This window comes from Marmota marmota, unplaced genomic scaffold, assembly GCF_001458135.2.
Source record: "Marmota marmota marmota unplaced genomic scaffold, marMar, whole genome shotgun sequence".
NCBI classification, from domain to species: Eukaryota; Metazoa; Chordata; class Mammalia; order Rodentia; family Sciuridae; genus Marmota; species Marmota marmota.
The window spans coordinates 39,158,849-39,173,669 of record NW_025999977.1 but is presented as its reverse complement, the minus strand read 5'-3'; the positions used below and the strand labels follow the sequence as shown (position 1 = coordinate 39,173,669).

At 49.2% G+C, this 14,821-nt stretch overlaps 1 protein-coding gene across 2 annotated transcripts in view; it reads left to right on the top strand.

Annotated features, from left to right (window-relative positions):
• Positions 1-13,775, top strand: part of Babam2 (BRISC and BRCA1 A complex member 2) — a 401,118-nt gene extending 387,343 nt beyond the window's left edge. For both annotated transcript variants that reach the window (XM_048804615.1, XM_048804616.1), the window contains one exon: positions 13,384-13,775. In XM_048804615.1, coding sequence (XP_048660572.1) covers positions 13,384-13,447 — 64 coding nt within the window. In that variant the 3' untranslated portion in view covers positions 13,448-13,775. The remainder of the gene's footprint in view (positions 1-13,383) is intronic.
• The last annotated feature ends 1,046 nt before the right edge of the window (positions 13,776-14,821 follow it).

The window sequence follows — 14,821 nt, the reverse complement described above, 5'->3', positions numbered from 1 at the left end:
GACCTAAAACTGGCTTAGCTTAAGGAATGCACATGATTTTCCACGTGGCATAGTTCCATCTCCAGGGCAGCACACTAGCAGCACAAAGAAATGTTCTCAGAGGTCCAGAATAGATGGATTCTTGGTGGGGACAAACTGACCTCACTCCCAAGGCATTGGGTTCCATGCTGCTCAGCACGTGTAATGACATTTCGCTGGGACAGCCTCCTCTGCAGGATGTGTTGTCAGAGCAGTTTTGAGAAGGCTTTGATGAACTCTCGGTGGGTGACACAGCATTGTGAACTCCTCAGCTCATGCTGAGAACTGTACTCAGGCTGGCCGTGTGAATGAATCTTGAAAGATTCCTCTTCCACCCTTCTCGCCCCGCATCTGTCAGCAGGTTCCAGACATCAGAGGCTAGAGGAGTGGGAAGAAGGAGACTGAGAGCCTGTGGTAGCTGAGGACTTAATGTGAATCTCTGTCCCTATCTCAGTTTTAAAAGACAATGAGAACACATAGGAATGCAGTTTATCATGATCATGAGCCCCTGAAATGTGCAGAGCACATGCTAAGGAATGGTGCCTCTTGTGGGCACAGCACTTCCTTCTCTGTGGCCTTGAAAGCTGGAATTGGGAAGATGAAGGATGGACATGTACACCAGCTTCCCCCATTGGAAAGGGGGAAGGTAGGCCAGTAAGGTCAACTTGGGATTGGCTGTGTACAGTAGCATGGGACCATAGCTCAGGGCCCGAGAGAAAGACACCTGCCTATTGACAGATGTTCCTAATTTTAAAAACAACTGCTGCTGGTTATCAGGCTATGATGTTACCCCTGTAACATTTAGCTGCAGCGAGCTATGGTCAGACGTGGGCTTGGAGCAGTGCCTAGAAAGGCCCATGTGACGGAACATGGAGACACCCATGCCACACTCTTCCTGCTCAGTCAGCCCTCAGTGACCACAGAAGGCCCAGAAGACACTCCTGAACCAGCAGTGTGCTGATGGCCGGGCACTGACTCCCTCTGTCTTTCCCCTGTGCCTGGCCTTGGGCAGGTGACTTCCCCTTGGAATCTATTTTACATGCATGATTTTTTGGATTAAAATTTGCTATTTTACAAACATATTATAAACTGCAAAATACCAAGTGTCAAGTTAGTTCATTCGTGTATTCAACAAATATTGGAAAGCTACTAGGTGCCAGGCACCAGTTAGACAGTGGCTGTGGGTGTTTCAGGCCCTTGGCAATAATGCTTGTTGAATTGAAATGAAGCAGGAGTTCCTTGGTGTGTGTGTATGTCTGTGTGTGGCTGTCTGCTGGCAGTAGAGTGGGGAGGAATGGAAAGTATGGTTTGAGGTCTTACCATGTGCCCTGCACTGTCATCTTACCACAGCTGCAGTGGAGAAAGAAATACTTACTACCTGTGACTTCCCCAGACACACAGGTAGTAAGTATTGGATCCAAATTTGAATTTTGTTCTCTCTGAGACAAGATCCATGTTCTCTCTGCAGCAGATAGGGAATAATTACAGGGTGTTCTCCTTGCCCCAGAATGATACCAAGAGGTTCCATCTCTAGTCTTCTCCCAATCATCTCCCAAATTAAAGGCCCAGGTCAAATCCAAGCCAAAAATGATCAGCCCTGATTGTAGATCAGAAAGTAAGAATCATGGGAAATCAAAACAGAATAAGGCTGTGTCACCACAAGCCAAACCTCCTGCTCATATGTGGTGCAGGTTTTAGGAAAGCAACAGCCTTTAACGCATGCTCGAAATTCCTTCCACAGTAAACCACTGTGAGAAAAATCTCACCCAAACACTGTGCTCTTGGCAGAGTGAGGATGGGTGTCTTTTCAAGCAAACTAGTGAGGACCCAGAAATCACTCTAGGGAGCTCTTGGTTTCCCCAGAAGATCTAGCTGTTTGAAGATAAACTTATCAAAGGATTTCATTTGCCCTGTGCCTCCAACCCCACTCTTGACACACCCCTTGCCTCCAACCATCTGGTGCGGAAGATCATGGCATTCCATGTCCTTGTATCAGTTGCCAGCTCAGCACTGATGCATCCTCTTCTCATGTTTAACCCCAAGTATTTATTCTGATAATGTAGGGTTAAAAAAGAAGAAAGAAAACAAAAAACTAAAGAGATTATTATCTGGCTTGGTCTCAATAAACTAGTCTCTGGAATTGACTGTTATTTATAGACTTTAAGAATAGATCTGTGGTAGCTCAGTGGAGGAGCACTTGCCTAGCATCCGTAAGGCCCTGGGTTCAATCTCCAGAACCCACATACGCACAAAGAATAGATCCTTGGAAGGAAGAATATTCATTCAGTCAGTCATTGAACAGAAAGTTAGGGTATGTCTGTATCACCGGGATGCAGCTCCCCAACATAAACCTGAGTGGGACAGGGTAGTCTGAAAAGCTACATTTAAAATCTGGGCAGACGTAGAATCCAGGGACAGTGACACCCAGGGCACTTCTTGCACAGTGCTCAGGAGACAGCCTGTCTTCAAGGCCCAATGTGGAGCCTCCAGCTGCCCCACCACTCAGTTCTCGAGGCCTTGCTGCATCTTGAAGTCTGAGCCACCAAGTTCTACCCAACGTTGACCACAGAGGCAAACAGCTTCTATGCCAGAGACATCTACCCACACCCCCCAGACAGTTTATGTAGCAAAGCTGTTGCAGAGAGTGGAAGCAGGCCTGTGGGCAGGAGTCCAAGGGACCCGATTGCAGTTCCAGAGAAAGAAGAACATTCTTAGATATGGCTGGAAGTACTGAGCTGTCTGTCACAAAAGGTGCTCAGGAAGATCACCCCTCAGAGAGCTGCTAGGGCAGGCCCTGCCTTGCACAGCCTCCTGAGACCTCTCCCAGCTGTGAGTTTCTCTAATTAAAGCCAGATGAATGGCTCAGCAGTGCACACTGGGGAACTTGGAGGCAGGAGGAATGGTTGGCCGCAGCAGGCTCCATGAATGCTCAGGCCAGGCCTTAAGAGGGTAGCTTTTGCATAGGTGGAAAGGCCCCCCAACTTGTTTCATGGCCCAGGAAAGTACCCTTTACCTGCAAAATAAAGGGGCTCCTACTTAGCTGGCTCCCAGACTTGCAAAGGAAAATTAATTATTGTTTGTGATGCACTTTAAGATTCCCCCGATGAAAGACCTTGTGTAAATGCAAATTATTATTATTGTCATTAAAGGTGCTAGACGTCTGGCCTGCTGCATAATGCCCTGGCATAGCTATAAGCAGAAAAGAAAGCAAACTTGAGGCAGAAAGTTTGCTCAATATCAAGCATTCAGTGGGCCAAGAAGGGCTTGGCCTGTTAGAGGATCAGCCAACCTCCTTGGCTCCTTTCCAGGGTTAGGTTAGCATGCAGCTCTCTGCCCTGGGAGTCAAGTGTCTGTGTGTCCCCTGAGGGCCAGGGCCCTGCTCACATGCATTCCTTTAGCCTTGCAGGAACCAGCCCATTCCTAAGGCGGGAGCTATCCATGAGTCTGTGAATGTTTGCTTGTCTGCAGCCTTGAAGGATGGAAGAAAATGACCAGGATGGATACTGACCATCATTCTTGGAATCCTAAGTCAGATTGGGAGACAACAGAGGCATATTTAGAAACCTCAGATGTGTACAGTGCCTTGCTGAGACTTATTAAGGCTTTTGAGGGAACCCCTCTAGCAGAGCACAGGGAGAGGTCACTTATTAAATTACTGCTTCCACTTAAGAAACTGACTTGGATTGATACCAAAGTGATAATCAACATCAACAATAATGGGTAATAGTATACTGAATCCAGCATGGTCTCCAAAACCATCCCTTCCCTCTACAGTTGAGACATCTGGGGCACAAGACAGGTGAAGTGGCTCATCCTAGGTCACATAGCCAATGAGAAGCAGAGCTGCAGTGACTCAGTATTCCCAGTTCCTAGTCCCTACGTTGATCATGTTGGGACAATATGTTCCATTTAGAGCCCTTTGCAGAAGTTTTACTTCTCAGCCAACCTAGGGGATTTTATGATGCCAGATGACTTCCAAATTAAAGGAAGCTTCCACATACCCTTTGCCCTTCTGGGACTTATTACCTAGAGAACTTTCATGATGCCTCCCATGTCACCTGGGTGGGCTGCATGTGCCCTTCTTGATCTTTCTTTTTCTCTCCCAGACATTCAGAGTTCACTAGTCCCAAGAGCCAGATGGGCAAGCAAGAGGGAGGTCAAGTTCATCCCTTTGTCCCTCATTATCAGAGTAATAATCCTATTTAGAAACAGCTTCCCAGTACAGGTCCCAAATGGGGGTTTAAGGTACCAGTCAACACCTCTAGACACACAGACCTACAAGAAGAGGAAGGGCCATTTAGAGAGTTTTTCAAGAGCAAATGTGGGTATAAGGGGGGTTGGCAGTAAATAGCTCCTGAAATTCATCACTGGGTTATTGGCAATTCTAGTGAAAATGTTAATGGAGGAGGCCAAAATTCAGCTAAAATGATGTTAGGGAGGGAAAAGACCACCAAATCAAAATATCTTAGGAATCATATATCTTACTCCCTCATGTAGATAAGAAAATGGAGGAGTGAGTCACATGACAGAGCCAGAGACGGAGCCCAAGGCTTCCATTTCAACTGCCAGCCAGTTTTCCACTGGAAATTATGGCAAGGTGGAAAGAATGTGCTCTTTGAAGTCAAGCAGCTCTGGATTCATACATAGCATTGCTCCCTCTTAGCTGTGTGATCTTAGAAAAGTCACTTGTCATCTTTGAATCATACATTTCTCACTAGCAAAGATAGACGCTGACCCTGTAGTGGGCCTGTTAGAAGAGTAGGTGTCAAGGAGTACAGATGAAAACCAACTCAAGGCCTAGCATGTAGTGACATCTCCTTTCCTTATATTACAGCTTCCAGACTCTTCTACCATAGTCCACAGGAAGATATGTATATCAAATCCTAAGTCCGTGTATTTAACTCAAACAAAAGTTTCACAAACTGTATTTCTCCCTGCCAGCGAGGTGTACTCTGACCTGACCTCACTTCATTTCAGCGCTGATCAGGGCCCACAAAATGGATCTCACAGCCCTCTGTTTAAACAAGCCCACTTTTCTACCGTGTGTGGATATCATTTATCCACACTGTTTGCCTACCCTTTCTTTCCTGCCCTCTTTCTCTAATGAACACCTGGGGCCACAGAGCTACTTGTTGATGTCAAATGCAGAGACACCATGTGCAGGGCCCTGGGCTGGGGCTGAGTGAAATGAGTCCTGTGGACCCACAAAGCAGGTGGTTGGCCCTTCCCCACCCATCTACTGCACCTGTCATGATTTGAGAGGACCCACAAGGCCTCCACCTGCCAGAAGTTCAGGTCCCCCTAGCCTATGTGGATTTGCCCCACACTTACTCCAGCAGAGCCTACCTCCAGTTCCCACTGTAAGAATAACCCTTTTCTCTAAAGATCATTGTCTCCAGAAGACCATTGCACCCACCCCAGCAGGGAGGGTAGCCCTCGGCACACTCTCCTATTGAATAATCTCATCTTTTGGAATTGTTGCTTTTTGGTCTAAAGCCAGAGAGCCAGACATCTGGGGATATTATTTCAGCCACAGAGTGAAGGGTTGATAGTGAAAGGGGATGGACCGCGGCCATCTTGCTGTTCCTCCCACTACATCTTTGCGGGCCATCTGTGAACACCTACCCAGGAAGATGAAGATACAGATTGCTAGGCTGACCAGAAGCCAACAGGCAGGGCCCCAGGCAGCTGAGGAAGATGTGAGCTACATGCTGAGATCTGATGGGAGAAGCCAGGCAAACAACACCTGAGATCCCCAGACTAGCTCTGTGGGGAGGAGTTTTATGCCCCATTGAGTTGAGGTCCTAGGTAATCTCTCTGTCCTTTGAGACTAGGACTAGACCACAGGTCTAGACTGATCCCTGGCAGGGCTAAGCAGAAGCCTTGAGGCATGGTCCCTGCCGGAGTGTGACTTGGGGCCTGGACCCCACACTCCACATGGTCAGCCCTACTGGTACCATGGGCACTTCCCCTTGAGGGCCTTCCTTGGTTTTCCCCCTTTTGCTGACTAAAAAGTGGAGGGTGATCTGTGACCTCGGTAGTGACTCACTGCCATCAGACAGTGGCCACTTCTGCCCAGCAGGTGAGTCGCCTTTCTCATGGCCACAACTGTGGTTAGGTCCTGCACTCTCCATGGGCATCCATGTGGCCACCATCATGGCCTGTGCTGAACTCCTGCTTGTGCAGCCGTGGGCAGAGCAGGCAGTGGACCTGACACCCAGACACACAATACAGGTAGAGACGGGAAGAGCAGATGAGCACAGGACTGGGGCTCTGCTTTGGTCCCCAGGGCCTAGGCAGCACCATGTTCCTTAGCCTCCCATGCCCACTACCTGGCCTCGGCCCCAGCCCAACTAACTATGCCTCATTTTTCCCAGCCTTTCTCACTGGCCATGTGGCCACACAGCCACCATAGCCTGTCACCAAGCAGATTAGGATGGAAGCAGTGTCCACCTGAGAGGAAGGAGATGGAGCCCACTCTGCCTACTAGCTCTGGGCCAGGGGCAGGCTGCATTGATCCACGTACCATATTGCAGCTCACCTGCTGTGAGGCCCTCAAGGGGAGCATCAGGGACACTGAAGATGAACTGTTCCCAGATTTGGCCCTCTATCCAGGGACTGCATAGAAGGCCTATGTGACATAGAATTGTTACCTGCCATAGTAGGGGGACCATTGCAACCTGTCCTCAGTTTTGCACCCAGCCCTCAGTTTTCCCTTCCCTGTCCTGATTGACTGTGTGGAGGTTTCCTTCTGTTATAGAATTCTGCCATTCTAAAGTATATCTTCAAATAAGCCAAATATTTGCATTTGTTTGAGAAATCTGCATTGAGCTACTATGTGTTGGGTACTAGGCTTGAGGCTGGAGATGCAGAGATGGGCATATGTGACCAGCGGTCTTATCCTGCAGAGGCTTGTAGGCGTGTGTAAGAGGAGGTTCGTATGTGACAGATATATGCACACTGAGATGGAAACCCGAGGAGAAGGCCATTCTGTGGCCAAGTAGGCTTAGGGGCCCATTAGGATTCCCTGTCCCTGTCCTAATGGAATTCGGCCAGCTGGTCCTGTGTTTTCCTCCTTCCCTGTCTCAAACACTGCACCAAGGAACAGAGAGACCTGCAGCCCCTGGGAGCAAGTCCTGGCCACTGCAGTTGCAGAAACTGGCTGCAAACTGTGTTAGCCCCCAAAGAACTGGCAAGCTCCAGACAGCTTCAGAAAGAGAGAACTCTAGGTAATTTTGATCACTTTAATATTTTTAAATACTCTGTGATTTGGCAGAAACCAGATTTCATCCCAATACTTTGATATCTAGAAATGGATCTCTGAAAAAACATATTCACTTTAACTCAGCACATACTGAAAGTATAGTCTCAGCCTTCTCACAGCAAAAGCTGTGTAAAGCAGTCTAGATAGGAATCTAAATATCGCAAACCAAGGCAGACCATGGCTAGGCCAAAGTTAGTGCCCAGTGTGCCATGGATCCAGTGGAGGGGAAATGGAGTCCAGCTGAGGGTGAGGGTAAGGCCTTGTGCAGGAAGCTGTAAGCTGTGATCCAGTGTGATATCAATCCTTCGCCTCTCAAGTGTGTTAATTCCTCACTTGACAAGCTTAGATCCCCTGCAAACAAACCAGGCCTACTCACAGGTGTATGTGTATGGGGACTGTCACAACCACTTGTTTGTTCCTAAAGCCAGAGAGCCAGGCTGCCATCACCCAGGGCACTACTACAAAACAAGCTCCTCTCATGCCAGTCACTTGCTCACCAGGGCACCTGAGTCGAATGGGTAGTTGTGTCACGTAGGCCTTTGGAGAGTTTGGGGTGGGGGGGCACTGAGATAGCACCAAGTCTCTTTGTAGAGATCCTATTGTAGGGACGATGCTTTGACACGAGGCGAGGACCCCGAATGAGTCAGTATTTACAGTGGCGGTTCAGGACAATGAGGACAAGGCAAGACCACGAGGCATGATTAGCGGGACTTGTCTTACACTATTTACAGGACTGCTTTGATTTTCAGACCACAATCGGTTTTCATATGACTGATTAAAAACATGTGCCGGTTGAAATCACAGCTGCAGAATAAAACTGGAAAAAGCAATGAGATTTAGATGTTTGGAACTTGCCTCTATTTGCAGAAATGACCTCTGACTTGATTTATATGTTCTTGATTTCCTGACAGTGAGGGTCATGTCCCTGGACCACTTCTCCCACCACCCCCACCCCCCAACTACATTGGCCTGGCTCTAGCAAACATCATATGTCTCATCTTACGATTGCCCAAAGAAAAGCATTTTTGAGTTGCAGAATTCAAGTCCTGTTTTGGAAGAAGACAATTGTTTAGGCTTTGGCAAAATTAAAAGGTCTGCCCAAGGACCAGGCTGACTGACATTGACCTTTTTTTGGCAGCCAGAGCCACATGATTCTTAACATCTTTCTGGCCAATAGCTGTGACCTCCTCCCTGATCCAATCTTTGACTGTACACAAGGAGATGTCCTGCACGTGTGGGCAGAAGACAAGGACCTGTTGGTGCCTCTGACTGCAGTTTGCCCTTATATACCAACAGTATGCCACAAGCAGCTCAGGACTAAATTTTAAAAGATACACAATATAGCAGTGGCTTTGACTGAGTGACCATCTTTGTGCCTCTCACTACCGATCAATACAATAAATGAGAAGGGAGGGGCCCATCCAAGGAGCCCCAGGGAAAAATATGAACTGAGGCAGGGACCTTAGGACCTCTCTCCACATACGTTTCTCTCTTCTGCAGTTGCACATGCTTGTGGCTGTTTCTAGAATTCCATTAGATCCAACTTGGTACCCATGGTAACTGTTGGCATTATTGATCATCTGTATGCCAGGTACCATGCCAAGTATATACTTGGACCATCTCATTGAATCCTCACAAGAACCCTCTAAGGCAGGCACAATCAATTTCCACTTTACAGATAAAGAATCTAAAGCTACAGTCACTTGCCTAAGGGATCCAGCTAGCAAGAGCATGACTAGGCCTGCAGCTCAAGTCTGGCTGGCCCCAGGGCCTGTGTTCTCCACTCTTGTCCACATCCAGCAGCATGTGGCATGGAGATCCTCCACTCAGTCCTCAGCTGTGTAGATGAGGGAATGGAAGCCTAGAGAGGGACAGACTGATGCTGGGCTCCAGGACTAGAAAAGTGGAGCCTTTGAGCATCCTGACTCTGGTCCAGGGACTCTGCTCCCCTCCCTATGCTGTGCCTGTGAGCTGAAGCCTAGGCCACCTCCCCTCCTGCTCTCAGTCTGTGCAGAACCCACCTAGCCTTGGCCTTGGATTTGTTCTCTAGGCTTTATTCTCCTGAGATTTGAAGTGGACTAAGTTATGATTTTCTGAAACCCTGAGTAAAGCAGCTGAGGTCAGTGAAGAGGGTAAGAATCTTATTTGTCCTCAAGCATACTGAGCTCTAATTTGGCCTAAAAATAGATTCCCTTCCAGTGTGAGTACAGTGAGGGGCTTGGCTAACTCCAGGCCTCTCTCCTGTGGGCCCCCCCTTGGCTACCTAATGAGAAGACACCAGCACGTATTTCCAAAGCTTACCATACATTTTGCCTTTGGGTCACAGATTTTTTTAAAAAGATGACAGATAACTAGTGCCATTAGCAAGCTTCACTCCGGGAAGCTCTCCATTTTCTCTGATAAAAAGTGAAATAAATGAAAGCAGTGCTTTAAAAACATCTATAAATGGTGGGAGCCAGTTGTCATTTTTCCCCTTCTCTCCCCTCCCTCCCCCTCAACTGACTTGACAAGGATCCAAGTTGAGAAGCACCCACTGCAAACAGCTGGTAGCACCCTGCCTTTAAATAGCCCTCACTGCGCTTCCCTTTGGTGGCACGCAGTTTGCCCTGGCAGGGAAAGCCCGGGACACACAAGAAACTGTGGAACTTTCTGCAAATGAGAGTCTGCCCGTCAAGCTTGCTCCCTCTTGCCAAGACCCTTTGGTGTAAGGAGCTTGCAGCCCCTGTCCTCAGAAGTTTCCAAGGAAAAACTGAGCTGGTGGATTAGCTTCAGGTCCCATGAGGGGCGGTGGAGAGCCCCTTGGCTGATGACTGCCAGGCTCAGGCCAGTACCCCGGGAGATCATCGTGGCCAGAACCATCCACTCATGGGGAATGTCAGGGGCCTTGGTGTAGATAAGCTGCAGCCTCTCCCTTCCAGCCCTCACCTGGAACATGGCCAGGGTGGGGGCCATCCCATGGCACTCTTGAAGCAGTAAAGCAAAAGCGCAGAAGCTGACAGTGACCTGTCCTCCTCTGACCCTCAGAACAAGGACCACCAGACTTTCCCCAGACTGCTGGAAAATCAGCAGCTGAAACGTGTAAGGAATGGAAGGCGGTCACATCTGGGCAGCAGTTGACAGTCGCCACACATTTTTCCAAGCAAGGATCGCTTCAGGGTGAGCTTATCACCCCTACTCACCATAGGGAATGAAGACCAGGGCTCCCCTTGGCCCACCCAGTCTCACTCCAGGTCGAGGGTTCCTTCTGCCACCATCACAGTTCCCCTGGTGCATTAAGGGTAATTATGGCCGGCTGATCACAGGCAAGGGTTTTTGGGTCCTAAGTATCAGAGAAGGTGACAGCTCAGCTGACTGAGTGCTTTTCATCAGGAGTGGATGGAGGAGGGTGCCTTGTCTGTCTTTCTCAAACAAATTAAATTTTTTTTCATTGGTACATAAATTTTACATTGACTGCTTTCTAGGGTTGCTCTCTCTCCCACCTTCTTAAACAGTGTGTGATGGACCTACTTTATCGGCTTCTTGCAAACTAGTGCCATCATGAGCTACATTAATTAGAACCACAAAGCCAGACTGAGTGCTTTCCATGGGCAGCATGCTGAGCCAGGCCTGGGATCCCTGAGAGGAGGACACACCCCACCCCAGCTTTCCATGGGCCAGAAGTGTAAAGCCAGTGAGAAGGACATGAATACATGGGACCGGGGCCCTGGAAGAAGAACAAAGAGTGTCTGCATGCAGAAGAGAACTTTCTGGTGGCCAGGGAGGACTTAGGGAGCAGGGGCATCTGGCCTGAATATGCATAAAGCCCAGAGATGAAAAATGGCACATGTGAGCAAGAGCAGGTGGCCACAGTCAGGGGAAGATATGTAGACCTGGGCTCCTGTGCCGGACCATGGAAGGGCTTCCGGACATCCTACAGTGGCATGTGGGGGTTCATGACACCCTACAGTGGCATGTGCAATTGGGGGCCCTCGCACTTTTTCTGGGGAGATAATCCTTTACTTTATTAGCTTTTAAGAGGGGTATGAGACCCCAAAAAACATACTAGAGGTCAAATCTTTTTTTTTTAATGAGTTGGAGTCAATAATTGTCACTGACAGTCAGGCTGAGAGTTTAGAGAACATTAAGGTCTTGGTCAGGTTGGTGCAGAGACCACACTCCAGAAAGGGGGAAGAAGCTTCTACAGCAGTTTCATTGAACAGTAACAAGACCAGAGCCAGAGATGTCACCCAGGATGGAGGGACATGGGATAAGAGAGGAGATTCACCACAGGGATTTAGGGAACTGGGAGCTCCATTACAGAAGTATCAATTGGACATAGCACTGTCAGCCCTGTAACAGCGATGAAGGTGCCCTGTGGGACAGGCTGGTTTGAATGCCAGAGCAATTTCCAGGTCAGAATGTCCCACAGGTGGTTGGGAATGTGGGACTGGAAGTTCAAGAGGGGAAGGAGGACTGGAAACCAGGCTGAGGAGTGCTCTGCTAAGGATGATGCAAGCCTTCGGTAACCCAGCAACCATGATCTTGACCTTGCTCTGCATGAGGGGAGAGGAGAGCAGGGAGGAACAAGCTCAAGGAAAGATTCCATCTGAAAGAGAGGAAGGAGATCGGTGACGTTCAATGTCATGGAAGTTCCAGGGAAAGAGAACTTCCAGAGAGAGGAGCCGACATTTAACTGCTGCAGAGAAGCTGTGTGGCAGCTAGGATTGAGAAAGAGCCAGAACATTCACACAGGCCTGTTGAGTGATGGAGGCCATCACCCCCCACACAGGGGATCCCTGTTGAGCTAGCTGTCTCCTAGGTAGTTTTCTGTTGTCTTCTCGCAGGCAGTTTGGTATACATTGTTGCTTCTCACTACTGAGGCAAACCTGCCTCCTGCCTTTAAGGTAGCCTGATTTGATGCTTCTGATCTTCTGGGAGCCAGAGGCCGGTAGTCAGGCTTATTAGAATCATATTCTAAATAAAACAGACTGTGTGGTGACAGGTTTTCCTGGTGGCCCTTCCCAGTTCTTGTCACTGTTCTAGAGGGCGAGATTGCTGAGTGAGCCACCTCTGTGTATGTAAAGCGTCACCACGGTTGTGTGGGAGTTGGTGGGGGTCTAAGAGGTAAGTCTGGGTAACCAGGGCCCCCGTCTCTGCAGCTCCCTCCTACCAACAAGCCTCGGTTCTTGCTGTGTCCTTTGCCCATAATGCCCACTCCTCCCTCACAGACCCACCCTTGCCACAGCACCTCCAGAGATGCTCTTGCTACCTGGCGTGGTATTACTTCTATGCCTGCTACCCCCTCTGAGTGTTCCCACATGGCAGGTGCCATGCCTGGGCCATCTTACGCCCCAATTCAGCACATGGCACAGAACGGGCTCAGCTCATGCACACCTCCTGGTGTGGAATGTGGCCCCGTTTCTATAGATCAGATATTGGGTATCCAGAAGCCCATATGATTTGCCCCAGATCCTGCCACATCTTTGGAGAAGTTTCTTTTAAAAATACACAGCCCCCAGGCTGGATATAGCTCAGTTGGTAGAGTGCTTGTCTTGCATGCACAAGGCCCTGGGTTCAATCCCCACACCACCAAAAAAAAAAAAAAAAAAAATAGCCTGGCTTTCTTTCCAGTGGACCAGACTGCTTATGTGTTTGAAAATAAATGCAGACCCTGTCTCTATTATAAATTCTTATTAGGTCCTCTTTGTGTATATGAAGGCAAGGGTCCAATTGAGGGGAAAGTGCAATCCCGCTGATATTTCAGACTGCTGAAATGATAGGGTGGTTGAAACAGACACTCTGTGTTATGGCTTGGATCAGGTCATTGTCTTAGTTCTGGGAACGGACAGCAAAGCCTGAGTCCTGATGTGTGTTGAATCCGCAGCCAGGAAGATCTGTGTACCTGCCCTTAAAATATCCATGAGAGAGAACACAGCAGTGAGCTGCATGTACCTCCCTGGGAAAAATCCAGAGGGCTTTGCATTGGCAGAGGAGGAAAATCCACCCCAAGATGCACAAACAATAAATAACAACTGTTCTGAATTAGAGTGAAAAGCTCTGAGTTGCACTTTTTTTTCAAGTTGTGCTAACCACAATTTTTTTTCTCCCCTCTTTCCCACCAGGGCTTATTTCAAAACCTTTGTCCCTCAGTTCCAGGAGGCTGCATTTGCCAATGGAAAGCTCTAGGAAACACCAGTGTTGAGAGGGGGCCAGCCAGACTGCTCGGCCCACATGCGTGTCAGCACCCATGGCTGCTTCCTGGAAGCCACTTGGAATTCATGGCAGTTGTGTCGCTCTCACGGCAGCTTTGCGTGCCCCAGATGGCCCCGCTTGCTGGAACCCAAACTTGAGCTGGCTGGTGGTACCCCGAATCCTAGCACCCTCCATTGCTGGTTGCTCCCTCTCTCTCCCCTTCTTTATATTTCTTAGCTGGAAGAAATAAACTCACAGAACACGATGCAGTAACTTTCCAGGGAGAGTTAAGACATCATAAATGTACCTACCTTCTTCTAAAGTCTTTGTCTCCGAGACTTCTGTTAAGCTATGAGGTTGGCCAGCCCTTGGCTTTTTTTCCCCCCTGAAATGAGCATCTTACCCATGTGGCCCTTGGAGTTGTTTTATCAGGGGACCCCCAATGGGAACGGGTTCTGGGCCTGTGGGGCTGGTGAGGCTGCTTCTCCTTCCTGTATTTCCAGCCCAGGAATATTGTCAGGAGGCTGGAGAACAGCCCTCCTCGCTGGGCTGCCACATGAGGAGCTGCCCCGCTCTGGGTTCGCCAGCGGGCACTGCCCCCCACCTGAAACCTTGGAATCCCCAGGACGCAGAGCAGTCTGTGTTCCCCTCTGTGATACAAGGAGGGGCCTGGACCAGACCTTGGCCTCGGCTCATCAGAATTCCCTGGGAGGTTTCTAGTCCCTCCTGTAGACCTCTTGAACCATACTCTCATAAACTGGGATGTGGGTGTCTGGATCTTGGTGAAACTCCCCAGGTGACTGTCCTGGGAAGTGGCCCTGACCCACTAAGCCAGCTGGCCATCCTGGATTCTCTTCTGACGTGTCCAGCAGCTGCCCACAGGAAGGTGCCTCTCTACTCAGGGCAGTTGGGTGCCAAGCTGCAGATCCCCTGTACAGCTCCATGGCACAGTCCCTTAGGATTGTTCTGGCCACTCTCTGCCTGTGGAGGCACACGCATTGGGCTCTGCTGTCCCCTGAGCCAAGAGCTGAGGGAACCAGAGCTTGCCCTGCATTCGGTAGGCATTTCTAGCTCTGGTTCTAGTAGAGGGTGGCCTGCAGCATGGAATGGGTGAGCTCACATGGACTGGACCCTCCACATTCCAATAGCCACTCAGCCCTGGCAGTAGCCTATAGCAGGCGATGTGATCTGTTGCCCTCTGCTCCTGCCAATTTCTAGGGGTCCACACATGCTCGGGCTGGCGGGATAATTAACAACTCCCTCACATACCAGCAAAGCTCGTGCACTGTAAGTCAGAAGTGCTGTCGCAGACATGGGCCCAGTGCATCCTTACAGCAGACCTGAGATATCAGCAAGTGAAAAGAGTTG